The 27,043-nt window shown below is 34.8% G+C and overlaps 1 protein-coding gene and 1 long non-coding RNA gene across 2 annotated transcripts in view; one reads left to right on the forward strand and one right to left on the reverse strand.

Moving 5' to 3' along the window:
- Window positions 1-27,043, reverse strand: part of LOC148953300 (protein O-mannosyl-transferase TMTC2-like) — a 137,911-nt gene that overhangs the window by 33,124 nt on the left and 77,744 nt on the right. Inside the window, exons 4-8 of the mRNA XM_089088472.1 lie at window positions 22,621-23,353; window positions 12,191-12,305; window positions 10,726-10,850; window positions 7,603-7,808; window positions 6,274-6,414 (exon numbers count right to left, since the gene is read on the reverse strand). Coding sequence (XP_088944598.1) covers window positions 6,274-6,414; window positions 7,603-7,808; window positions 10,726-10,850; window positions 12,191-12,305; window positions 22,621-23,353 — 1,320 coding nt within the window. The remainder of the gene's footprint in view (window positions 1-6,273; window positions 6,415-7,602; window positions 7,809-10,725; window positions 10,851-12,190; window positions 12,306-22,620; window positions 23,354-27,043) is intronic.
- LOC148953301 (uncharacterized) overlaps window positions 1-27,043 on the forward strand; it is a 55,474-nt gene that overhangs the window by 18,622 nt on the left and 9,809 nt on the right. The gene's annotated exons all lie outside the window — the stretch shown is intronic.

Genomic DNA, 27,043 nt, shown 5'->3' on the forward strand with positions numbered 1-27,043 from the left:
TTTTTATTTGCCTTAATTTCTCTTTGCCGGCGCAATTTTACATGGGGAGATGTTAAGGGATGTTAAGTCCGGGGGAATTTTTACCAGTTTGGAATTGTCCAGAGAATCTATCCGTGAGGGGCGGGAATTCTACTGGAGAAATTCTCCATTGCGAAATTTTCTGCGGAAACAGCTTTGGACTAGGGGGGGGGGGGGGGGGGTCCCAGAAAAAAATTCATGGAGGGCGGGGGGGTCCGGCATGATTTGAAAAACTATCAGAAATTAAAGTCCTTTTCAAATAAAAGTGTGCTAAGAAGAATTTTTAGGGTGGAACCGTCCGCAAGAAATTTTCTGGAGGAATTTTTAGCGAGAATGGAATTTTCTGGGGAAAGTTTTATGGTAGGGGGGGGGATATTTTATGTGGGATATTTTTCTATTGAGGGATTTTCCGTTGGGGAATAAACTTCCCAAGGAGGGGGCAAGATTTCCCGGCATTATTTAAAACACCGATCCCAAATTAAAATATATATTTTTTTTTTAACCGAAAGTAAGGAGCAACATTAAAACTTAATACGAACAGAAATAATTACGTTTATGAGGGGGGAGGGTTGTCCCCTCCACAATACCTCACTCTTTACGCTAAAGTTTGACTTTTTGTTCCAATTCTTTAACTAAGACTCTTGAAACACAAGGGCCGTTTAATTAGAACTAAAAGAAGCCTTTTTAAAAGTAGTAAACAACTTAACGTGAAGAGCGAGATATTGAGGAGGGGCAACCCCCCTTATATACGTTATAATTTCTATTCGTTTTAAGTTTTAATGTTGCTCCTTACTTTCAGTTGAATTTTTTTTTATATTTAATTCTATGTCACAAACTGAACATTACAAATTTGTGTATTTTAGAAAAGGAAATTTTGAAAAAAATAGAACCTTCAGAAAACCTTTTGCAGACCCTTTTGCACTCCCTACAAGGTCTGCATAGCACCCTTGACTCGAAAATTTTTGTGGAGTAGGCCTATATTTAATATACGCATATTCAGCATGTTTGAGCTAGCGTATTTCTCTAAGCATCAGTCGCCACCACTCAAGAGCTTTATCATCCAATAAAGTTTGGAACAAGTGTATTTGTCCTCTCATTGTATATCTGCAAGGGCAAAAAATATTGTATTTTGTGAAACTGATATTTTAATTATGCTAGATACTAACAGGACCAGGAAGAATGCTGTTAATGTTGTCGAAGCTTTTTGAAACTTCTATTGTGATGAACTTTTATTGGCTCTTTTTATACATATATGTTAGCCTGCATATTGTATCTGTCTGTGTATTGTATTCTATTTGTGAAGACCAAGTTGAGATTATTGTCTTATCATTTTTATTATATTATGATGGCTTGATATAGACGTACGTATTTCAAGCCGGGGGGGGGGGTGGTAGAGAGGAACTGTCATTTCCTTTGACGGAATATGTTTTGACCCAAATATTTGGTGCTAATGATTTTGTCGAGGCATTGTTTGTGCATGTTTGTAATCAGGAAGACGGAGTGCCACTCTTCTGGCATTCTAGAGAGGCTTGCTGATTTTTTGTTGGGGTTGGAGGGGGGGGGGGGAGAACTTCTTCTAGGAAGTGTAAGAGTGTCTAAATAATTTATCTTATCCCCCCTCCCCCCAAAGGTTTAGATTAATTTTATCCGGAATTTTTCTTGTCTCCTTCCCCAGGCTCCTGCCTGGGAACCTTTGAAAAAAAAACACTAGAAAAAAAAACAAGAACCTTTTGAAAAAAATAGAACTACAAGCATGTTATCTGGATCTCAACATGCAGACAAGACTAATTGATCGACTTTATTTCATTTAATAGGGCAGGTTATAAATACTCCTTTGATAAAGAAGTGTCATAGTGTTTTTGTTTTCCCCAGAGGTGATCTTATCGACCCAGTGGTCCTAGAATATCGGGCGAGGGCTCATTGGAACGGAAATTTAAAGTTCTATTAAAATTAAATTCTATTAAATTAAAATTTCTATAGACATGTCTAAGAGCTCTATCTTAGAGGTATCAAGTTGTTATGTGCAAAAACATGAAAATTTGTGTTGTTTCTTTTAGAAAGTTGATCAAAGGAGGTCAATCATCATCCATGACCTCTTTTGAATCACGACAGCCATGGTCTTGCTTTGCCCCCAACTATAGGGCTACTTTACAATTTTCTTGGAAATAAGAAAAAAGCGAGCATTTTTTATTTACAGGGTCTTTATCCATTGTCACACTAGCAGATGCATGTCTATGCAGATGTTTATAGAAACATGTAGATACGTGCAGTTGGACAGGGACGTACACGGAGGGGAGGTCTCGGGACTTGCCCTCTCCGATCTCACCGATTGATTCAGAGGGAAGAGGACGCCCTCATTCCTTTTTTTTCTGTTTTCACTCTTTTTTAAAATAAATTCGTCAATTCGATCAGTCATTGGTGCCCTTGTCACATTACCCCCGCCCCCAAGATTTCGATCTGGATCCGTCCCTGTCCAATCCTAATCTTCCTTTGATTTTTGGACACTTTTTAGTAAAATTAAAAAAAAAATTCTTTTTATTATTGCCCCCCCCCTCTCAAAGAAAAAAAATTCTTACGTACCAGAGGTAGGGGATACGAGGCAAGGTTTGGACCAAATATGTTTCAGTACCTCTAGTTAATCTTTATGTCAAACCGAGGATCGTAATCAAACAGTTCGTTTTAACGAACTGTAAGTAAGGACCGACCCGGCTCAATAGTAACCGAAACTCTAAAAAACGAAATTTTGATACCAATATATTCATCAAAAGAATCAGATTTTTATGTTGATTTCAAATATATAAGTTTCATCAAGTTTAGTCTACCCATCAAAATTACGCGTCTGAGAAAATTTACCTTATTTTCGAAAAAAGGGGGAAACACCCTCTAAAAGTCATAGAACTTTAATGAAAATCCCACCGCCAGATTCAGCGTATCAGAGAACCCTATTGTAGAAGTTTCAAGCTCCTATCTGCAAAAATGTGGAATTTTGTATTTTTTGCAAAAATGTGGAATTTTGTATTTTTTGCCAGAAGAAAGATCACGGATGCATGTTTATTTGTTGTTTTTATTGTTTTTTCCAGGGGTAATCGTATCGACCCAGTGGTCCTAGAACCTCGTAGGATGGCTCATTCAAACGGAAATTAAAACATATAGTGCCCTTTTTAAGTGACCAAAAAATGGAGGGCAAATAGGCCCCCTCCCACGCTCAATTTTCCCAAAGTAACCCGATCAAAATTTTGAGATATTTATTTTGTTCAGCATGGTCAAAAATACAATAACTATGTCTTTGAAGATGACTTAAACCCCTCACAGTCCCCGGGGGAAGGTCTGCAAGTTATGAACTTTACCTAATGTTTCAATATAGTATTGAGAAGTATAGAGACATTTTCAGGGGGGATTTTTTCTAGTAGTTGGTGGGGGGGGGGGGTCGGGGGTTACGTGGGAGGATTGTTCCAAGGAAGAAGTTTTCATGGGGGAAGGGACATTGTTATGAAGGGGCCACCGGATTTTCAAGCATTATTTTAAAAAATGACCAGAAATTAAATAAAAAAACAACAATTTTTTCAACTGAAAGTAAGGAGCAACATCAAAACTTGAAACGAACAGAAATTATTATATATATGATTGGGTTCGCCCCCTAGTCATTACCTTGCTCTTTACGCTGAATTTTTTTTTTGTACTTTCATCATTTATTCTAATTAACGGCCTTTGTGATTAAGGGGTCATTCTTAAAGAATTGGAGCGAAATTTGAACTTTAGCGTAAAGAGCGAGGTATTGAATCTGGGGCGAACCCCCTAATATACGTTATAAAAATAAACGAATATTGAAGTTCGTTACGTCAGTTACGTCAGATCAAAATTTCGAAAAACCCATTTAGCCAAAAAAAGTAAAATTAACATGCAAATTTCGTTTTAATTATTCATGTACGGTGAGCCAAAATCAAAGCTGCATTAATTAAAAAACGTTCAGAAATTAAATAAAAAAACAATTTTTTTTTAACAGAAAGTAAGGAGGGACATTAAAACCGAACAGAAATTATTCCATATATAAAAGGATCCCCTCCTCGACGCCTCGCTCTTTCCGCTAAAGTTTGACCCTGTCTCACAACTTTATTTTTTTAAACAATAAAAAACTTTAACGTAAAGAGCGAGGCGTTGAGGAGGGTACAGCCCCTTTAATATATGGAATAATTTCCGTTCGTTTTGATGTCCCTCTTTACTTTCAGTTAAAAAAAAACTTGTTTTTTTATTTAACCCCGTAGAAAGGAGGCGCACTGTAAACTTAAACACTTATACATATACTTAAACACTCGTATGCGAATAGCCTTTTATTTATTGGCTAATATACTTGAATCAAATATACGCACAAGGGGAACATAAAATTAATTAACACGTATCAATCAATAACTAATGAGAAAATTAGACACTCTAGATAAAACTCATAATTAAACTCAAATAACTATTTAATTTAAGAAGATCGCGAATTAGTTTTAGACCATTTTAGGGGGGTCTTGACACAAAATGGTTGAGGTTCGATGATCTAGCTAAAATAAAATACATAATTTTATACACAACATGGAGAAAGAGGGGAACAGAATTATTCCGCAAAGGGATTTTGGAGTTTCAGCGGTCAATAATATTTACAGTTTAATCGCTTCACTGCACGCAATATTTTAGTTCCACAAGAGCAGCTTTATTCTTCAGACTAGGGTTCTTTCAGACTTCCTCAATCGATGCTTAAATCAAAGTTATAGGATATTACAAAAAAGGACAATAAAGTTTCTGAAACGTTGAGGTCCAAGGTATGAGACATTCCAAAATAATTTACTTCTGATGTTCTATTAGTTTTTTTTAGAAGAGTTTTTTTTCTATTAGTTTTTTCTATTGTTCTATTAGTTTTTTTTAGAAAGGGATCATCACCAAGTCCTTTTCCACAAATTCATATTTTCAAATGTGTCTTTTGTGCTCTTTTTTATGCAGCAAAAAAAAGAGTTTTTGTGCTGCAAATACAGGCTAATTAAAATCTATTTTTTAACTTGCCATTAAAAAGGCTATTTTTAACCTTTGATTAGCGGGCTCCGATCAAGACCGTCAATTGAGAGGGGCGAGGGGCAACATTTTAGATGGACCAAATCCAAATCACGCTAAACAAAGAGGCTAATTATATGAAACAAGACCATATCCAGGGGGTATTTAGGTTTACCCCCCTGAAATGTTTGTCTGACCCTCCAAAATTCATGTGTTATTTTGTATACCCCCCCCCCCGAACAAAAATCCTGGATACGGCCCTGCTATGAAAATTTACTGTAAATCACAGAGGGAACCATAACTATATTGTATTTTAATGGTCCGGGGCCGCATCTTTAAGAACTTTCCTTGATTCATTTTTCTTAATTTTAGGATTGCGTGCATATAGTATTCCTAATTAGAGGACATGTTAACGTACGTGAGATTTTTTTTTTTTTGGGGGGGGGGGATAAAAAAATTATTTTCTGATTTGAATACGACGCCCCGGAAATTCATGAAAACTTAGGCTTTCAGAGGGGGGGGGGGGAGCCACGACCATATCTTTCAGAACGTTTCTTTATTCTGTTTTCTCAATTTTAGGAGTGTGCGCCCATGGTATTCCTACTTAGTAAATCCTTATTCTGACCAGGAACGTACACAGATGTTTTTGGGGGAGGGGGAATAATAAAACAAGTTTTATTTAATAATTTGAATAAGATCCCCCATCCCACACGTACGTCACTAATTGTAACCTATTTAAGTGTGGCCCTGATAAGCATATATAAAAAACCTGGAATGAAAATTTACAGTAAATCACAGAAAATCATAAATAGGAAATTTCTGAGGTCTCGGGTCGAACCTTTAAGAACATCAAGGACGTATCCAGGGGGGGGGGGGAGGGGGTACTCGGTTTAAGCCCCCCCCCCCCCGAAAGGTTTGTCTGACTCGTTAAAACGTAACAAAATGGACATAAACAAATTTTGTATGCGTTTTTTTAGTTTTTTTTTTTGTAAACCTCCCCCCTAAAAAATAAGTAAAACTCACCCCCCCCCCCCAACGAAAATCCTGGATGCGCTTTTGAAGAACATTTCTGGATTAATTTTTCTCTATTTCCAGGATTTTGCGCATATGATATTCTCACTTAGGAAATAAATATTGTGACTGGCTGCAACTGTAACCATGAGAAGTCATATATAAAAATAAAAAAAAATTAATACTTTTGAAGGAAAAATAACCAAAGAATCTTACTTGACGGGCAAGAAGTTTGGCATATGTCAAATGAGCTGGTATATGATCAGGTTTTACCCGCAATGCTTCCTTATACCAATATTCTGCTTCCTCTAACTGATCAAGCTTGAAATAGGCTTCCCCAAGCATATTATATAAGCTCTGAAAAAAAAAAAAAAATAGTAAGAGTTTTTGTAATTTGGACGTTTTCTTCTAGATTTCATCATAAACACTTTAGTTACAAGCATCTATAATTTCAACAGACCGTTCAAAAAATGTTCAAGATGCATCTATGGTTTCAACAGACTGTCAAGAACAAGTAAATCAATATTATTTTAAATTTTAATATGAAAATGGATAATACTGCTGAAAAAATATTCCCATTAAACTAAACTTCTATAAAGACAGTATTCTTATAAAAAAATATTTCTATTTATATTAAGTTTTACTGGAGCAGGTATATGCCCAAGATCTTTTTTAGGAGTGGCGGTAATTTCAAACAAGGTCACAGAAAAAGGTAAATTATATGAAAAAATGACACATTATATGAAAACGGTCTTCTAAAAAAATATAGATAATTGATACTGAATATTACTTATTGATTAGGTGTCCTAGGCCATAGAGAAAAAAATATTGTTTGAACAACCCATTCCAAAACTTCACGAAAGTTCGGGCCATAGAATGGCTACGTACTCATTCCTAGGGATGGCCAATTTTTTGGAAGATTTTTCGGATATGTATTTAGGGGGTTACTCACTCTTTACGCCCAATAAGTCCTAAAAGGTTAATGTTCCCACCTGAAATATTTCGCACCAAACTTACGGCTGTAAATTGATCTGAAAGGACAAGATATTTACAACACAAGATTTACTAGCTTTAAGTGCTCAAGAACTGACACTATAGACAAGAGCTCAAGAACTTTCTTCGTTGTGCTGAAGAGCTCAAGAGCTCATTGTGGCCCTTTACGATACAGAGCTTTAAGTAAGAATAACAAGAAATTCCTAGTAAGGAATTAATTCCCAATTCCTTACTTGAGGTAGAGCTTCTGTGAAATTTAAATAGATGAAATAATTACGAAACTATAATCACAAAATACAAAATAATTACAAAAGATGTTTACAACACTAGATTTATTAGCTTTAAGTGCTCAAGAACTGACACTGTAGACAAGAGATCAAGAACTTTCTTCGTTGTGCTGATGCTCAAGAGCTCACTGTGACCCTTTACGATACAGAGCTTTAAGTAAGAATAACAAGAGGTAATTCCTTATTCCTTACTTGAGATAGAGCTTCTGTGAAATTCAAATAGATGAAATAAGTACAAAACTAAACGTAAGAGCTGATTCCTCACCTGAGGTTGATAGTGACTTGGCATTTTATGAATGGCATCACTGTATACTTCAATGGCTTTGTGATGTAGTCCTTCGTCAGCATATAATCTTCCTAGATTAAATAGCGCAGATATTTTCGTAGATTCGTGTGTTCGAGGGTCTTTCAGACCAGAGCCATCTATTTTAGAACATTTCAAGTACACTTCTACAGCCTCCTCCTTTTCCCCTAGAATGGTATTCGTTGCTAAATAGAATATCAGATATGAGGCCAATTGTATTAAAAACAAAAACTAAAATGGTACAGAAACAAGTCCGATCTTCAAACAAGTCCGACAATGGACAAGTCCGATCTTCAAACAAGTCCGATCTTCAAGGAATTAAACAGAAACTTAATAACATTACAAAACAAAATTCAACAGAATTTAAAAGACAAAAAGAGCTAAAGTAATGTGTGAAAACAACCAAATCGAAAGTGAAAAAAAATTTGAGTTTTTTTAGTAAAAGTCAAATTGAGATATGAATTATTATTAAAAAAGTAATAATTTAGGGGATAAACCTTTTTCGTATAATGTTACACCTATTAGTTATAAGGGGCTAGCCCCCGCGGAAGTGATACCATTTGTCTCCCAAGATATTTGTGACACCACTAACATGGTGGCGAGGAGAGGGGAGAGTTTCAAGTTCCTAGTGTTGGAGGGGGTAGAAGAATTGGTTAAAGACAGAAATGACTTTCCTTCCCATTGATATCAATGTTTTCATAACTGTGTTTTCGAATGACAGATGGCCATGTAGAACAGAAGAAGTTATTCCGACACATACGCATCTAAAAATTACAGGCCAGATTTGCATTTCCTGCCGTCTGATTCCTAATTTTTAGAATTTAACTGGAAAAAGAACAAAAAACTAGAAATAAAATTTTAATTAGTTATAAAACCAAGGGTTTTACTCTGAAAGTTTTCTAAAATCAAGGGAAACAATATATCTGAGATTCGTCATCCTTAGATGTTGCAAAATATAATCATATGCAAACCAGTACAATGATCTCTGCTCAACTTCCCGTATGTCAGGTCTGTTTGCGGCAGGCAAAGCCAACTTAACACCACGTAAAGCACGCCTCCACCCCACGTTGCGTGCGTCACCTGGTGTAAACGATTTAAGAAAGTAGACGACCCCTCGACACAGAAACTTTAATTTTTGCAGTTTTTTTCAGTCAAATTCTGAAAAAAGCTGTTACTGGGAATATCCCCAAAACTTCTTTTTTGTACTTGTGAATTTTTAAAAGTGGAATGGCCACATCTAGGCAAGTTACAGGGGGAGGGCTTTGAAGTTGCGCAAAAAGGCAAAGTTTCGAAAGTGAATAGCCTAGATCTTGTTTTATATCTATGAAAGCAATCTAAGTGTTTCCTTCATTGACTTAGATTGCATCTCATTATGTCCACAGATGTCAAAACAAAAGCACTCAGTGATCCATCTTCTTTTTTTATTTCTAAGCACAGCAAGTTTCTCAGGTCGGATGTGCCTGTGCCGTAAACTAAATAACAGATGAAATATGGTAGGCTACAATACCACTGGTATCCTAGCTAGCTGCAGCATTAATGAACAATGAGATTATTGGAAGCACATTTTCACTCATTTTTTTTTTTTTTTTTATTTATTATTTTTTTTTAATGGATACTCCCACACAGAAAAACCAAGAGGCTGGTAGTACCTTTCGCATCAAATGGTATTTCAAACCTGGGCTTTACTGTATCCGTCGCCTCGGCTGGTCATCTGACGATAAAACTTTTATTATATATTATATAAAATATAAAAAATAATATATAAGGGACTTGATTCAAACGCCATAATTGTAATGGCACAAAAGCTTACACAACATTTTGCATCTTGCCACAGCCTTTCCTATACAATAACAAAATTCGGTCTACATTTGTTCTCGTCTAACAAAATTCGGTCTACATTTGTTCACAACAACAGAAAGCCCGTGAACGTGACTATGACTAACTTCATCGTACGAAAAGGCTCTTAGTGTTCCTGCTTGTGTTTGAGTATCAATAATAAACTTTGAATACTAGCGGCAAATTTCAATGCATTTTTTTTTTTAAGAACCCCTTACAGACCCCACATAAATTAGAAGCTCGACTATTGTTTGTTTTTTTTCAAAACGCTAAGATGATCTGAAGAATTGGAAAATTAATTAATAACATGAGAACAAAAAAGGAACCTGGCGATTATTTCGCATAAGCAAAATAAAAAGCATCTTAGGTAATTTTTAACCAATTCTAAAATTATCACTTTTAACGCAGATACATTTTTATTTTTTATAAATTTACACAATTCTTATAAATTTATTTATTTATTTTATAGGTTTATTTTTTTATAGATTTACATAATTTACAGGTATTGCAACATAATCAAAAGAGAACCAATAAACTTCAAAACACTAGTTTTCACCAGGGGCTTCAATACATGAAAACGTAGAGTGGAGCAAAATGTGTTTTTCAAAATCTAGGGAGGGGGGCGGATAATTTTGCAATTTTTCTATTTTTCAAATGAAAACACCAAAAGCAGGGTGTTTTTTCGATAAGACGACCAAAAAAGAATAATGTTTCAGGTCTGGGGAGGGAAGAAAAACTGCCTGGGCTGAATCCATCCCAACCTCTTCCTTGATGTATACATAATGCACACGATCCCCCATAAGAAAAATGGATGTTCCACTGCACTTAATTGACCAATTTCAAATTTATTACTCAATCAATTCCATGATTGGAAAATAAAAATCAATGTTGAATTCAGCATCAGCGATCGGGAGGGGGGGGGGGCTTCAGTTCTGTCAAACAGACTTTTTTAATCCCCCTTCCAGGACGTAGTTCCCCTCTTCTAAAATAAATTCTTCATTTGAACGAGGAATAAACACCTTACCTCACTGTGCAGGGGCGGATCTAGAGCAAAATCTTGGGAGGGGCGGCAATGTGACAAGGGTGCCAATGAACAAAATTTTCGGGGGCCCAGTATGACAAATGTGCCAATAATTGACAAATTAATTGACCAAAAAGGGGCGACAGAAAAATCTTGGGGGGAGGATCCCCCCGGCCCCCTGGATCTGCAAGTGTCACTGTGAATAGATTTTTCGCCCTACAGCTTACCTAGAAGAGCGTAGACTAGACCAAGGTTTAGATGTGCCACTGCCATGCGTGGTCGGTAGTTGATGGCATTTTTATATGATGTAATAGCTTCATCGTATCTCTTCAATTCTTGGTATAATATTCCTCTGTAAAAAGAAAAAAATAACAATTAAACGGCATAAATGGTATACGCGATCAAGATTTAAGAGGTTTCATGGGTTAGCCAGTGGGCTTCAGTTAAGTTGATTCTTCTTGCTACTGTACCATTGCTGTTTTTTTTTATCAATATTAATTTTAATCCTCGGCAGAGAAGTAAATAATAGTCTAATTAACAATGCAACAGATTAAGTTTGAGTTTTCGCTCTTTTTTAGGCAAAAGGAACAGATTTAAGAGGTTTCAAGATAAATGGGTTGAGAAGTACCAAGAAAAAGATTTAAAGAGGTTTCATATTTAAGATGCCCTAAAAACAAGGTCTAGTAAAATTAAATTAAGTTAAGATGCTTCAGAGGTTTCACAGTAAAGAGGTCCTAGAGGTTTCAGATGTAAAAAGTATCAAGGAATTAGCTTACTTTCAAGGGCGGATCCAGGATTTTTTTTTTTCGGAGGGGGGGTTACTAATTTTTAACTCAGTTTTCGACTAATTTTACTGATTTTTACCTAGGTTTTACCAATTTTCGACTTATTTTTGACTCGGTCAAAAATTTCGGGGGGGGATGGTTCAAACCGGGTAACCCTCCTGGATACGGCCTTGTTACTTTGAATATAAATTTAACTCAGAGGATATCAAATAGCACATTACTACTACTAGAATACGGTCAAGAAATACTTTCCTACAGCTCAAGCTTTAGACTCAAGGGAACAGAGAAGTTGTTAAAAATCTTGCAACTCAAAATAGTTCTTTTTGATGGCTTAATAGACCGCTGGAGAACTATCAGGTTTTTAAAAGTAAGGTTATTTAGCTTCCTTTAGTTGCATATATTTAATTAACTAGCCTATGTGACCGACTTATGACCGACTAACAACTTCACAGATGTAAACCAATGAAATTAAACTACACTTTCGAACGCGGAACTATAGGAAAATAGCCCCTCTTTTCATTTTTGTTTTCGATTACAAGATCATAGCGATCCAAAAGATTTAATAATTTTAGTTTTTTTTTTGTGAAGTTGGAACAATCTGGAGATATGCCTTTTAACATTTAAAAATATCTATTGGAAGAGCCCAGACAGTGGAGCCATTTCACAAAAATTTAGAGGGGGGTTAAATGTTATTTTTCAAAATATAAGATGGCGCAGATTTGTCACTTTCTCCGATACAAAATACCCAAAAATGCAGTTTTCAATGAAAATACACCAAAAAAGTTTTTTTTTTTCAAAATCTAGAGGGGTACATGCCCTTCCCTGTCCCCCAACTGACACCACTAAGCCCTCTAGACCCTCTGAGTATCGCAAGTCCAAGAATTCATTTTAAAAATAATATACTTACAAATTATAATGAACGTCGGCCATGTTTGTGCGGTAGCTTAGAGCCTTTTTGTACGCCCATTCAGCTTCTGATTTCTTTCCCTGAGCGCTGAAAATATTTGCCAGGTTGCCATAGGCTAGAAAACAAAAGTTTGACATTGAGATTATCTTATACTAACAGCAGAAACTCAGCCAGGGACGCGTGTAGGGGGATGTCGGGACCTAGGCCCCCCGAAACACAAAAATTTTCAAATTTCTGGTCATTTCTAATTCAATTTCTTTTGTTAAATTATTAAGCCACCCCCAAAGAATCCCTGCGAACGTACCCGTGCTCATGAATTTGGTAAAAAAAGAAACAAAACTTATGGTATGCCTTAGACCTTTGCTCTTTTTTGAATTAAATAAAAAAAAACAAGTTTTTTTAACTGAAAGTAAGGAGCGACATTAAGACTTAAAACGAAATCTCTGTTCGTTTTAAGTTTTAACGTCGTTCCTTACTTTCAGTTAAAAAAACTTGTTTTTTTTACTTAATTTTTAAAGTTTTTGAATTAATACAGGTTTTGATTTTGGCTCACCGTACATGAATAATTACAACAAAATTTTCAAATTCATTTTACTTTTATTTGGTTAAATGGCTTTCTTGAAACTTGTTTAATTTTATTTACGAACGTTTTTATTAGCAATAAATATACGTAACTTACGAATTAACTTACGTAACGAACTTATATATTCATATATTCTTAAAGCGTATATTAGGGAATTCGCCCCCTAGTCAATACCTTGTTCTTTAAGCTAAATTTCGAATTTTGTTCCAATTCTTTAAAAATGACCCTTAATCACAAAGGCCGTTAATTAGAATAAATAGCTCTTATGAACGTACTAAAATATCTTTGGCTTAAAGAGCGAGGTATTGACTAGGGGGCGAACCCAATTATGTACGTAATATTTTCTGTTCGTTTTAAGTTGTGATGTTGCTCCTTACTTTCAGTTGAAAAACTTTTTTTTTTATTTAATTTCTGGTCTTTTTTTAAAGAATGCTGAGAAATCTGGCGCCCCCTTCATAGCAATTTCCCTTCTCCCATGAAACTTCCTTCATGGAAAGATCCTCCTACATTACACCCAACCCACCCCTCCCCCCACTACCAGAAAAAATCCCCCCTGAAAACGTCTTTATACTTCCCAATAACCAATACCATATGTTAACATTGGGTAAGATCCATAACTTTCCCCCCCCCGGGACTTCGGGGGATTAATTCATCCTAAAATGCATAGTTATCATATTTTCGACCATGCTGAACAAAATGGATATCTCAAAATTTTGATCGGGTGACTCTAGTAAAAAATGTGCGTTGGAGGGGGCCTAGTTGCCCTACATTTTTTTGGTCACTTAAAAAGGGCACTAAAACTTTTAATTTTCGCTCAAATAAGACCACCTATGATAATCAAAGATCACCGTGTCGATACGATCAACCGTGGGAAAAAAAAAACAAAAAAAACAAAAAAAAACAAATAAACACGCATCCGTGATCTTTCTTCTAGCAAAAAATGCAAACTTCCACATTTTTGTAGATAGGAGCTTGAAACCTCTACAGTAGAGTTCTCTGATACGCTGAATATGATGGTGTGAATTTCATTAAGGTTATATATCTTTTAGGGGGTCTTTCTCCCTTTTTTCGAAAATCAGCCAAATTTTCGTAACTTTTGATGGGTAGGACTAAAATCGATGAAACTTATATATTTGAAATCAGCATTAAAATCTGATTCTTTTGATGCATCTGTTGGTATCAAAATTTCAGTTGAAAAACTTGTTTTTTTATATTTAATTTCTGATTTTTTTTTAAATAATGATGAGAAATCCGGCACCCCCTTCATAGCAATGTCCCTTCCCCCGTGAAAACTTCTTTCATTAAAAGATCCTCCCATATAACCCCCGACCCACCCCCACCCCCCACTACCAGAAAAAATACCTCCAGAAAACGTCTGTATACTTCCCAATAACCAATACTATATGTTAACATTGGGTAAAGTTCATAACTTTCAGCCCTCCCCCTGGGGGCTTTGAGGGATTAAGTCATCCTAAAAGACATAGTTATAATAATTTTGACCATGCTGAACAAAATGGCTATCTCAAAATTTTGATCGGGTGACTTTGGGAAAAAAAATAGCGTGGGAGGGGGCCTAGTTGCCCTCCATTTTTTGGTCACTTAAAATGGGCACTAGGACTTTTAATTTCCATTCCAATAAGCCCTCTTACGATATTCTAGGACCACTGGATCAATACAATTACCCCTGGGAAAAAAAAAAAAAATAAATAAAAAGGCATCCGTGACCTTTCTTCTGGCAAAAAATGGAAAATTCACATTTTTGTAAATAGGAGCTTGAAACCTCTACAGTAGGGTTCTCTGATACGCTGAATATGATGGTGTGGTTTTCATTAACGTTCTATAACTTTTAGGGGGTCTTTCCCCCTTTTTTCGAAAATCAGCCAAATTTTGCGCGTAAAATTTGATGGGTAAGATTAAACTTGATGACACTTATATATTTGAAATCAAAATTAAAATCTGATTCCTTTGATGTATCTATTGGTATCAAAATTCTGTTTTTTAGAGTTTCGGTTACCATTGAGCCGGATAGCTCCTTACTTACAGTTCGTTACCACGAACTGTTTAAACGGGTCGTGGTAACGAACTGTAAGTACGGAGCGACTCGGCCCAGTAGCAACCGAATATTCAAAAGACGGAAATTTGATATTGATAGATACATCAAAAGAATCTGCTTATTTTGAGATTCATACATAAGATTCATTAAGCTTAGTGTTACCTATCAAAAGCTACATGCCTAAGAAAATTTGCCCGATTTCCGAAAAAAGAGGGAATCACCCCCTAAAATTCAAGGAATCTTAATGAAGATCACACCATCAGATTCAGCGTATCATAGAACCATACTGTAGAGTTCAAGCTCCCATCTGCAAAAATGTGGAATTTTGTATTTTCTGCCAGAAGAAAGATTACGGAGGTGTTTTTCTTTCCAGGGGTGATCGTGTCAAACCAATGGTCTAAGAATATCGGGAGACGGCTCATTCAAACGAAAATTGTACCCTTTTCTAGTACCCTTTTTAAGTGACCAAAAAGATTTGAGTTCAGATAGTTCCCTACCACGCCCCCTTTCCCGCAAAGTCGTTTGATAAAAATTTTTATAGAGCCACTTTGTTAAGGCATAGTTGAAAGGTCCAATAACTATGCTTTTGGGGATAACATTACCCCCCTCCCAGCTCCTGGGGAAAAGGGCCGTAAGTTATGAAAATTGTTCATTGTTTATGTATAGTATTCGTTATTGGGAAGTATTCGGACATTTTTGGGGGTTGGGGGGTATTTTAGGCGGGGGCTGGGTTTCCACGGGGAGAATTTTCCGTGAGGAGGGAAGTTTTCGGGGGTGATACTGAATTTTAAACCGGGGGAATTTGACAGAATTCCTACATGAAATTCTTTTTACTTGCCTTACTTTCTGTTTGCCTACTCAATTTTGCACGTGGAGATGTTCCAGAGGAAAAACCCGATGGAAATTTTTAGTTGGGTTGGAATTATCTGGAAGATTTTTCCTTGGGGGGTAGTATTTTTACGGAAAAATTCTCCATGGGGGGATTTCCCGGAGGGAATGTTCCGGAGGGAGGCATTTTACGCGGAATAAATTTTCCACGGAGAAGATTTCCGTAAGGGGAGAGAATTTTAACTGGAGGGAGAGCCAGGTTTCCTGGCATTATTTCAAAAAACCATCAGGAATCAAATAAAAGAAAACTTTATTAACTGCAAGTATAAGGAGCAGCATTAAAACTTAAAACGAACAAATTATTCCGTATATGAGGGGGGTTACCCACCCACCACCTCAATACCTCGCTTTTTAACCTAAAGTTTGACTGATTGTCCAAATTTTTTAAGAACAGCTCCTGAAACACAAGGGCCGTTTGATTAGAATAAGAAGCTTTTTTCGGTTTTTGTCAGACGCGGTAAACCCACACTGGATATGGCACTGGCATTGTGATGGTGCAGAACTGGCAAGACTATAGCAGTGGCGTCAATTGGGAGGAGGCGGAGGGGGCATGTGCCCTCTCTAGATTCTTTCCTCTTGATTTAAAAAAAAACACCTTTTGGTACTGGTGCGTTATAACGACATTCCTAAAGAAGTCAACTTTAGTTATTGCTAATGAAATAAAATAAAATAAGATGTATATATAATAGTTTAGAAACAAATTTGGGCTATATATTTGCACATTAGAGGGGGGGGGGTAAAGTATACCATATTATATACGTAACCTAACCTAACCTAGGTAACTCCCCCCTCCTAAACCCAAAAAGACAACTGTTTAAATATCGTAAACGCAATGAAAACTACGCTTTGCATTCCATTTCTCAATAGCGGTCTCTTGAAAATAACCCGTCTGGCGGGTTTTGTCTCTCATTAGTATATAGAAGTGTCGTTATTATGCACCAGTACCCACCATATTTTCGTTGAAAAGATAAAAAACAACATAATTTCCTCCTCCTCCCAGATTCTGAAAAAAATCCATTTGTCCCCTACCCCCAATTTTCTTGAACTGACGCAAATAAGATCTAGTAGGGATAACTAAGCGTAGAGAAAATCTAGGTGATCATCTTTTACATAAAATAATAAAAATCTAAATTATTAAATTTCAAAAATCGTAAACCCTAAGTTTTATCCGGAATAAAGTCCTAACCAGTAGACATGAATACACAAGTAAATTAATCTACCTTTTTATATATAATTATGTATAACTACATTTCCACCATGTTCAGCGAAAACCAAACATGTCAATAAGTTGTCGGGTAACCTGCATTTTAATCAATCCGTCCGTCTTATCTAGTAATTTTACTTTTATAAGTAATTTTAAATCATTTTTTTTTTGCAACTCATGGGATGAAACCGATTGACTTCTCAACCTTCCTTTTAGGCCTAAATACCACATTTCAAGAAGCCGTATCATTTGATGCGATATACACTTACGACAACCAGGGCCATAACCAGGGTTTTGTTCAGAGAGGGTTATTTTTTTTGGGAGGGGGGGGGGAATGTAAGCAAAAAAATAAAAAAAACGCATCAAAAATTTGTTTATATACATTTTGTTACAATTCTACGGGTAGAACAAACATTTCGGGGGGGGGGGGTTCTAACTCCCCCTGTATATGACCTTGACGACGGCATCACCATATACGTTTTGTGCGGTTAGTGATTTTTATTTGGTTCCTTTCTAAGAAAGACGAGGCTTTTCCATTCGGGAAAAACGGACGATTTATAACGTAATTTATGTATTTATAATTTATTATTTATTTATATGTTTTATTTATTTATACAATTTATATATTCATTATTTAAAATGTAATTTATACTTGCAATTAATTAAGAGCCACTATACAAAAAAGTTAACATCATGTTGTTTTCAAATTTAAAATGTATTATTTATTTTGGTTTCAATTATTTACTATTTATTTGTTAAACTTTGCTATTTATTAGATGCGATAAAATTTATTCAAAACTAATTAAACAGACATGAATGCACAGTAGGCTACTAATCCCCAAAAGGCTCTTAGGCCTATAGAGGGGAAGGGTATATTATGAGTTACTGAACCGCTAAATCGAAAAGAAAAAATTATAAATATAATAACTTTTCTAACCAAAAAAAAAAATAAAAAAAGAAGAAAAAGTTAAATTGATCAAATATTCAATTCTACACAAAAAAGGAAAAAGGAAAAAGATGCCGAAGAAGCCAAACGTTTTGTATAGTTTATAATTATTTATATATTTTATTTATTTATATAATTTATATGTTCATTATTTATAATGTAATTTACAAAAAGGTAAAGGTAAAGAATACGGCATTGGACTTTACAGTCCCTAGCGGCGGTGCTGATCTCCGTTTCGTGGCCCTTCAGTCAGGAAGTGCAATGGGGGGTTGGGAGACAGCCAACCTGTGCTTTCGCACGCCCTTCCTGTTTACCTTCCCCAGATTTCTCCAGGTAACCATTTAAAGCTTGGTTTACTCTAGCGGGGTTTACGGAGTCACACCACTGACCTCCGTCTCAAACCAAATATTTGGGTGCACTAGGATTCGAACCCTCGTCGTCTCGCACAAAGGATCCTAAGTCCAACTAATTATGAGTCACTATACAAAAAAGTTAACATCATGTTGTTTTCAAATTTCGAAATGTATTATTTATTTTGGTTTCAATTTGTTACAATTTTTTTGTTAAACTTTTCTACTTATTAGATGCGATTGAATTTATTCAAAATTAATTAAGCATACATATGAATGCACAGTACTAATCCCCAAAAGGCTCCTTGGCCTATAGATCGGGAGGGAAATATTACGAGTTACTGAAGCACTAAATCAAAAAGAAAAAAATATATAAATATAATAACTGTTCTAACCAAAAAAATTAAAAGAAGAAAAAGCTAAATAGATTAAATATTCAATTCTACACAAAAAATGAAAAAGGAAAAAGATGTCGAAGAAGCCAAAAGTTTGTTTATTATTTATTTATATATTTTATTTATTTATATAGTTTATATATTCATTATTTATAATGTAATTTACGCGTGCAATTAATTATGAGCCACTATACAAAAAAGTTAACATCATGTTGTTTTCAAATTTCAAAATGTATTATTTATTTTGGTTTCAATTTGTTACAATTTATTTGTCAAAACTTTGCTATTTATTGGATGTGATAAAATTTATTCAAAATTAATTAAACAGACATATGAATGCACAGTACTAATCCCCAAAAGGCTCATAGGCCTATAGAAGGGGGAGGGGAATATTACGAGTTACTGAAGCACTAAATCGAAAAGAAAAAAAAATCATAAATATAATAACTTTTCTAACCAAAAAAATGAAAAGAAAAAAAGTTAAATATATTAAATATTCAATTCTACACAAAAAAGGAAAAAAGGAAAAAAATGTCAAAGAAAAAGCTAAACGAGTGACAAATTCAAGCTAATTCGGGAATCTTGCTCCATGCAGTATGACTAGCCGTTGCAGGATTGAAATACGGAGGGAGTAGAAGCATGTTTTTTTGAGTGCTTATTTACCTTTGTACTATCTATTTTCAAGATAAAAAAAAAAAAAAAAAAAAAAAAAAAAAAAACAGGGCCCTTGTAAAGAAAGCATTTGATTGATTTATATTTGAGTCACATAGAAGCCAAAAACAATTGGTAAATTTTTTGTTGTTCATATTATTAACTAATGAATAAATTAAAAATACCATTTGATACCTTTTTTTATGCTCTTTACAAACATAATATTCAATTTTGTTGGAAATGTATTTTACCCCCCACCCCTATATATACCAATACAGGGTTTATATTATCACATTAGGGGGGGGGGGTTTAAGTTACCTCTCATTTACATAAAAAATAAAATTTACCCCCACCCCCCTAATGTGCAAATATATGTCCTGAATTGATTTATATAGGGGTAGGGGTAAAATTCATTTCCGCCAAAAATGATTATTATATTTAGAAAGAGCATAAAAAAAAACATCGAGTGGTATGTTTACTTTATTCATAAGTCAATGATATGAATAAATAAAAATTTACCAAAAAATTAACTACAATTATTCAATGCCCAGCGATTTTAGCTTCTAAAACACTTTGTTGCCCTTAAATTTCTATATTTATAATTATGATCATTAAAGGTCACAAATCTCTTCACTAAAAACAATTTCCACGCTCAAACCTACAGAATTTATGTCTTTTTTCTTTTATATTTTAGAATAAGACAGATCACCTTCTTTTCATTGCAAAATAGAGAAAAAGAAATAATACATGAAACTTGGCATATGACTTCTACAGTAGGCCCTGTAGCATTATCCCCTGTGAGAGTACCCTGGGATGAAATGTGCACTGCATTTACTTCAGCCCGATTAAAAACAAAAAAGAAACAAATTAAGAACAAAATTTAGAGATCTGGGTGGAAGGTAGGGACAGGGAAATTTTCGGGCCCTTCTTACTTGCATTATCAATCATTTAATTTATTTATTAGAATTATATTTTAGAGAAGCTATTGAGAGAAGTTTCATACTATCAAGACAACACCTATTCATGGAAGAAGGAACTTGAAACAAAAGCCTATTTTACGGTCCTCTGCTTTCGGTAGCAGTACCAATAATGGTAGTACCAAAAAGTACCAATAATACCTATTCATAGAAGAAGGCACTTGAAACAAAAGCCTATTTTACTGTCCTCTTCGCTTTCGGTAGCAGTGCCAATAATAAAATCCCATCAAAACACCCATCAATCCCAGTAATTCAGAGAGATAAATAAAAACCATCATTTCGCCGAGATTTACTTGCTTATGGAAACGTGTTTCATGTTTTTGCTTCGAAAATGCCTCTTTGAATTCTAATAAACATGAGACTGGAAGATAATATTGCTTGTTTTAGATTCCATATTGGAGTTTGATTGAAATTTGTAGGTGAATGCAAAACTTGAGGATGAAGTTTTTATAGAAATTATTTCATCGTAAATATTCTAAAATATTCATGGTAAATATTCCAAATTTAAATCACCAAGTAGTTTTGAAAACTAAAATTGATATGAAAAACAAAAATAGATAATAGTCTATTATCTTAGACTTATTTTATATGCTTTAGCCCAACTAAGGAAAAACGAAACTGAAACTCCATATCTGTCTGGATACATTTTATATTGTTCAATATCGTGTTTCCGTTTTGGCAAATCTTACTTCGTATAATTGTTAAGTATCCATGACACATCGCCAATCACGTGAGGTTATACAATGGGCAGCTGATGCCAGTATTTTTACAGGTTATTTTTATAATCAGATTCAGCTGTTTTTTTTATCATCATAAGGGGGTTAATATTGCTTTTTTTAGCCTGAAGCCTGAAGGCAAGCAAGCATTTCTCATTATATATGGATTGCATACAGTCAATCCGTTTTATTAGAAGGTGACAGATTGTATACTCAGATTGGAGAGTATACTGTTCTGTCTCAAAGCTGGAGGATTGAGTTGAAACTTTCAGGAAAAGTTATATCCGGGGGAAGAATGGGACTTAAGGGGCACATAATTTTGTGTCTGAAGGGAGGTACAAAGTATTTTTATCCAATCTTCAAAAAAGGGTATACGGTCCAGTCTTTTTTTTATGCCTTTCGTCATGATCTAATTGATTAAACCATGATCAATGATCTAATCATGATCTTAACAAGAGAAAAGGATTTAGAACCAAAACCCACAAAAGCTTGTGGTAGTATATGTATCAAAGTATACGAAGTCTAGAAAAGTAAATTCTAAATTTATTCTATCAAAGTTAAGTCACTCAAATTAAAACATTTAACTTCCGTTATGATTTAACCACTACAGTATTAACCCTGCCTGAAGAAAATTTTTCTTGAAATTCTAAATTAGGTAAAACAAAATTTAACCTAAAGGCTCGAATTTTAGAGAAGTAAATATGATTCGGAAGAAATAAAACTTTTACATATTTTGAGAACTAAACAAGAAAATGGAAAAAAGACCAGACAAATCGATTGGGCACTTTGAACTTACTGAAATTGGTTATTAATCTCAAATCGACAAATATGGAACATAATACCTTTCGGACAACCGCAGCCAAACTGCAAGATCAATTACCAAGAAGTTTGAGTTTTCATTAAAAACTTTGAACAACAGACCAAAACAAAACATTTGGTTCACTAACAGAGCACCGGATATTTCTAAAGCACTTCAGGAACTGCTTAAATTTTTGGGCAATGAAAGAATTAGATGAAAATTCAGGAGCTGCACTGAATAAAAATGTTTTAACTATCTTAAGGAAATTCATTTTTCAGAAAGCGTGAAAAAGAGCAATAAAAACTTACAATTTTAAGGAGCTCATGACCAGGTAAGCAGGCTAGGGGGGGGGGAGGTATCTCTGGATCTCCTCTCAATTCTCATAATCCTAAGAATTTTTCTATAATTTTTTCCTTTAAATTCAACCAATTTTGTTGGGTCGTTTTCAAGTTTGTCCCTATTCCCCAGAATATCAAGCCCTCCAAAATAAATTCCTGTGTATTTACCTACTTACAAAACTAACTGAATTTTACGATATTCCTTTAAACCAAAATTAATAGAATTGCAAGCTGAAAGAATAAAATTTTTACTTATCGGCCTAAAATTTCTATCCTCCCGATGTTTTCAAAACATATCACCTATAGCGACTTAGATCCTTCAAAACTAACGAATCGTTACTAATCTCGTAGAGGGGATAGTTAAGCCTACCTTATGTTTCCTTCCCAATGTTTGTCCAACAAAACATACCATGAAGTTATAAAGTACTAGCTAGATATAAACATAGGAGTCGAGCTTGAATAGTTTAGCCGTTTATGGAATAAAAGGAAGAAAGAACGATATTTTGATTCAAAGACAGAGGAAAAAATACCTTTTGGAGGATTAACCGCAATCCCAGCGCGGTATAATTTTTCTTCATTGCTCCAGTCAATATTCCGAGTCACAGTTCTAGCAAAAAACACAGAAATGAGAATAATTATTGCTGAGAGAAGAAATTTTTTTTTAGTTTCAGAACGACTCCACTTCCGCAGCAAATCACAACCATAGCCAATCATGAGGCAAAATCCCATGCTGGGTATATATAAAATTCTTTCTGCCACAACAAATCCCACATAAAAAAATAAATTGCTTGCAGGTATAAAAGGGACAATTACAATTAATAAGCATATCACAGCTATGTCAACACCATCATAAAAATAGTTGACACTTATATTCAGTTTTTCTAAGTCATAAGTTATCCGAAAGGGGGATTTCCGCCTTTCTCCAAGCTTTTCAAATAATATTTTCATAAAATATGCTAAAGAACAGTAAAACGCTAAAGTTAAATAGTTTCGTGTGTCATATATTGAATTCACAGTTGGTATACTTTCCATAGACCAATCGAAACTCAATAGGCTGGGGTTTAACAGTAGCCAAAAGTTAAAAACCGGAAGGTATAAAAACGTGCAAGCTCTTGTTATTATTGATTCACTGTCCGAAGCAGGATTGTCAGATGGAGAAAATTCTGGGGGTTTTGTTCCCATTATCAACAGCCTTCCTCCAATCAACGATAAAACCGCCAAGGCTACAGCCAATGTAGGCTCCATCAAACTTTTTGAAAATTTCTGAAAAAAAGAAAGAAAAATCATAAGCATAAGCCATTAATGGAAAGTCAACACATTAAATAGCAGGATATGCGACCGAGTGTATGTATAAGCCTGTTTAAATTTACACACACACATACCCATACGCAAACAAACACACACACACACATACCCATACACAAACAAACACACACACACACACACACACACATACATATATATATATATATATATATATATATATATATATATATATATATATATATATATATATATATATATATATATATATATATATATATATATATATATATATATATATATATATATATATATATATATATATATATATATTATATATTCTTGCCCTTTGGGTGGGAAGAGATTATTTTTCATGAGGAAGAGGGGTGGGGGGGAGTCAAAATCACAAAAAGAAATTTTAGCCCACTTTTTTTCAAGGAATCTTCCCTTGTTTGTGTAGGTATGAAAATATTTTTAAATTAGGTAACCGTTTTTCGAGCTTGGGACAGCCTTCCTGATGCAAACTTAAAAGCTAAATCCACAACTGCTATTGCAATTTTTCTATCCTTCATGATTTTGTGTAGTGACTGCTTTTTTACCAAATTCATTATTTTGATTTTTTCCTAAAAAAAAATTTCACTGTTAAAAAAATATAAATTTTTGTGCTGAATTTAAAAACTTCGTTAGATTTATTTAAAACATTCTTTTTTAGTTTACACTACCACTGGCATAATTGCTCAAACCCTTTCACAAACAGTGGCCTCATTTACGTGGAACAGATGGGTATTTGAGCCCCCCATGGATTTGGAAATATTTTTTTTTCATTTTGACTAAAAAGGCCTTTTTTATTTTCATTGAAATATCCAAAAAAAGCAACAAAATTGCTCTCCTCCTTAGATTTTGAAAACAAAAGTTCGATACAACCTACATTTCCGATATTTGACGCAACCGTTTACAGGAGATGGGTTTCCAGGTATTTTTCCCTTCCCCGAATTGTTTTAGCTTCATCATTAGTTACCTTTATAGAAATATTATAGTTATAGGTTATAGAAATATTTTTATTGGAGAATAAAAACATCACTCGATAAATCGAAATCTACTAGTTTTCCCTGTTAGCCGCAAAACGCAAGTTAAAAAACGAATTAAAAATGACTAAAAATAATTATTTTTCCTGTTCTAACTCTTATGAATTTAGCCCATTATCCAGCTATGTTATAAAAACTTCCTTTCAGCATTTGAAATTGGGAAACCATAAAGCACTGTTACATGTTCCATTTCAGTGCAATGAAAGTCTGAGTTTTTGTGATTATAATACCTATTTAGATGTAATTTTGAATTAAATTACTTCTAGTCTGTTTTTACAGATTTTTTTTTTCAAAGCAGAAATGCGTAAGCAGACATACATAAATTTGATGCGTTGCTTTACCTCGAGGTATGATGGGGAGACAATTTTCTTGAAATTTCTAATGTATACAAACTTGCACCCCCCCCCCTGATTGGTTTGAAGAACCCCTCAAAAATAAAAGATCCTATTTTGACCCGTTTCTCTAGGAGAAAGGGTTTGGCCCCCCGCCCGAAGGGTAAGACCTATTTAAACTTATGTAGAGAACGTATATTGTATTTCGTTTTTATAGCAAACCAGGAATGGTCATCTGTCATCCAAAATCAAAACACTTTATCTACACTTTTTTACGGTTTTCAAGCTAAAAATACTACATATGCAGGTTATTGGCCTTGCTGGATCGAAAGGCTAAGTCTCTGAGAATCTAAAACTTTTTCAAATGCTGACCAATGGTCTGCGTAGCGCAGGCACCGATCTTCTAGTTTTCTACTTTCGGCCGAGAGTGCAATGTGCGGTTGGGGGCAAATCATCCGAAGCTTCCCGTGTCCCCCCCCCACTTCTCAAGGCACTCATTTAGACCTGGGTCGACTCTGGCTGAGCTTACAAAGTCATACCGCTGACTCCCGTTCCAAACCAAATAACCAGCCAAATCAGGACTCGAGCCTTTGTCCTCACGGACAAAGGCTATCCGAGGCCGCAAATTGTTCCTTTTATGGTCTAATCTGGTTTTGAACAGTAGATACGTCACTCGATACCTTTTCTTATACTCTTGGATAATTCAATCATCGCTTCTAGGGAAAATTACATTTTGAGCCCTTAAAGGGCTAAAAGGGCCCAAAACTGCTTATAGTAACCAAATGTTAAAAATATGTTTCTAAAACAAAAGTGAAAATGATGTCACAGTAAAACGTCATTTTTTAGGGGTTTCTAGCTCTTTTTGAAATTTCTGCAAATTGGTTTTCAAAATAACATTTTACTGTTAAGACCAAGGAAAATAATAATTATCATTCCTGAATCAGCTACAAATGACAATTCTTTCTCACTAGTCATTTTTATTTTAAAAACATGTTTTTAACTTTTGGTTACTACGGGCTGTTTTGAGTCCTTTTAGCTCTTTAAGGGGTCAAGATGTAATTTTCCCTGGAAGCAATTATTGAATTATGAAAGAGCATAAAAAATGGCAATTTTAAATTGCCTATTGCCAATTTTAAATTTTCTTCTGGAAAAAATGTTCTGAAAAAAAAAAAAACCTAAAAGCTCTATAACTACTTGGCAAATTAAAATAAAGACTCGTGAAACGAGTGTAAGTCATGAAACCCAATTCCCCCCTCCCAAATTTCAATTTCTCATCATATTTCTGGGTAAAGCTAGAAGGCGTTGGTTGTTTTTCCCACAGAGGAATTTGAGTTCCTCTCTTGACAGTTTACCATATTTTTCCTGGAAAAAGTTTCAAGTGAATGTTAAGCTATCGATATTTCCTCAGAGAAGTATGTAACGCATCAGCTGCATGACCATATTAAAAATTTATATTGTTTATTATCAAAATAGCAGAAAGTTATGAATCTCCTTTAAGTTAGGGGCGTAATTTGCTATGGGGCAGGGGAGGGGGCAACAGCCCCCTCCAGACCTAAGTATGCCCTCTTCCAGACCTCAGTTCCCCCCATCTGAAATCTAGTTTCTGCAAAAAAAAACTTGTCAAAATTAAGATATGCCTGCATAATTCAAGTATCCAAAGAAACAAGTCAGTTTTCTTTTGTATATCTTTGCCTTTATGGTAATATATGACTCATTTTTTAGTTTTCACCGTCATTTTCACTTGACATGGGGAAGTTGGCTCCAACTTTGCTCCCTCCCATGATTTTGACGAAATTACGCGACTGCTTTGAGTGGAAAACAAAGAGATGTATCACGACAGAAAGTTGGAATTTGGTGTAAGTTAGCAAAAAGAACTAAAAGTAAGCACTTCCCTAAATTTATAGGATAATGATACTTATTAAAGTGCATCTTGAGATTTTATTCTTGAGTCTAAATTAGCATATACAGCAAACATAATGAATTCTTCCTTTAGGGTCTTCAGAGTATCCCCTACGAAGTTCTGTTGAAAAAAAATCCCAAATGCACAAAAATCGAGACACACAGCCTAAAAAGCAATTTTTTAAATGGAGTGCCCCATAAAACACTGGCAGTGCACATCTACGCGAAGGATGCTACTACTGCTGGTTTCAAGGCTGTCTGCTTCAATTTAACAATTTGACGGCTGAAATCCAAGCTTAACAAAATGGGGTTACTAATCCTGGTTTGAAGTATAACGGTATACTATTAGTAGCCTATGGTAGCCGATTTCACTG

This window comes from Artemia sp. Qi Xiang Cuo, chromosome 4 (genome assembly GCF_049724085.1).
Source record: "Artemia sp. Qi Xiang Cuo chromosome 4, ASM4972408v1, whole genome shotgun sequence".
In the NCBI taxonomy this organism is placed as follows: Eukaryota; Metazoa; Arthropoda; class Branchiopoda; order Anostraca; family Artemiidae; genus Artemia; species Artemia sp. Qi Xiang Cuo.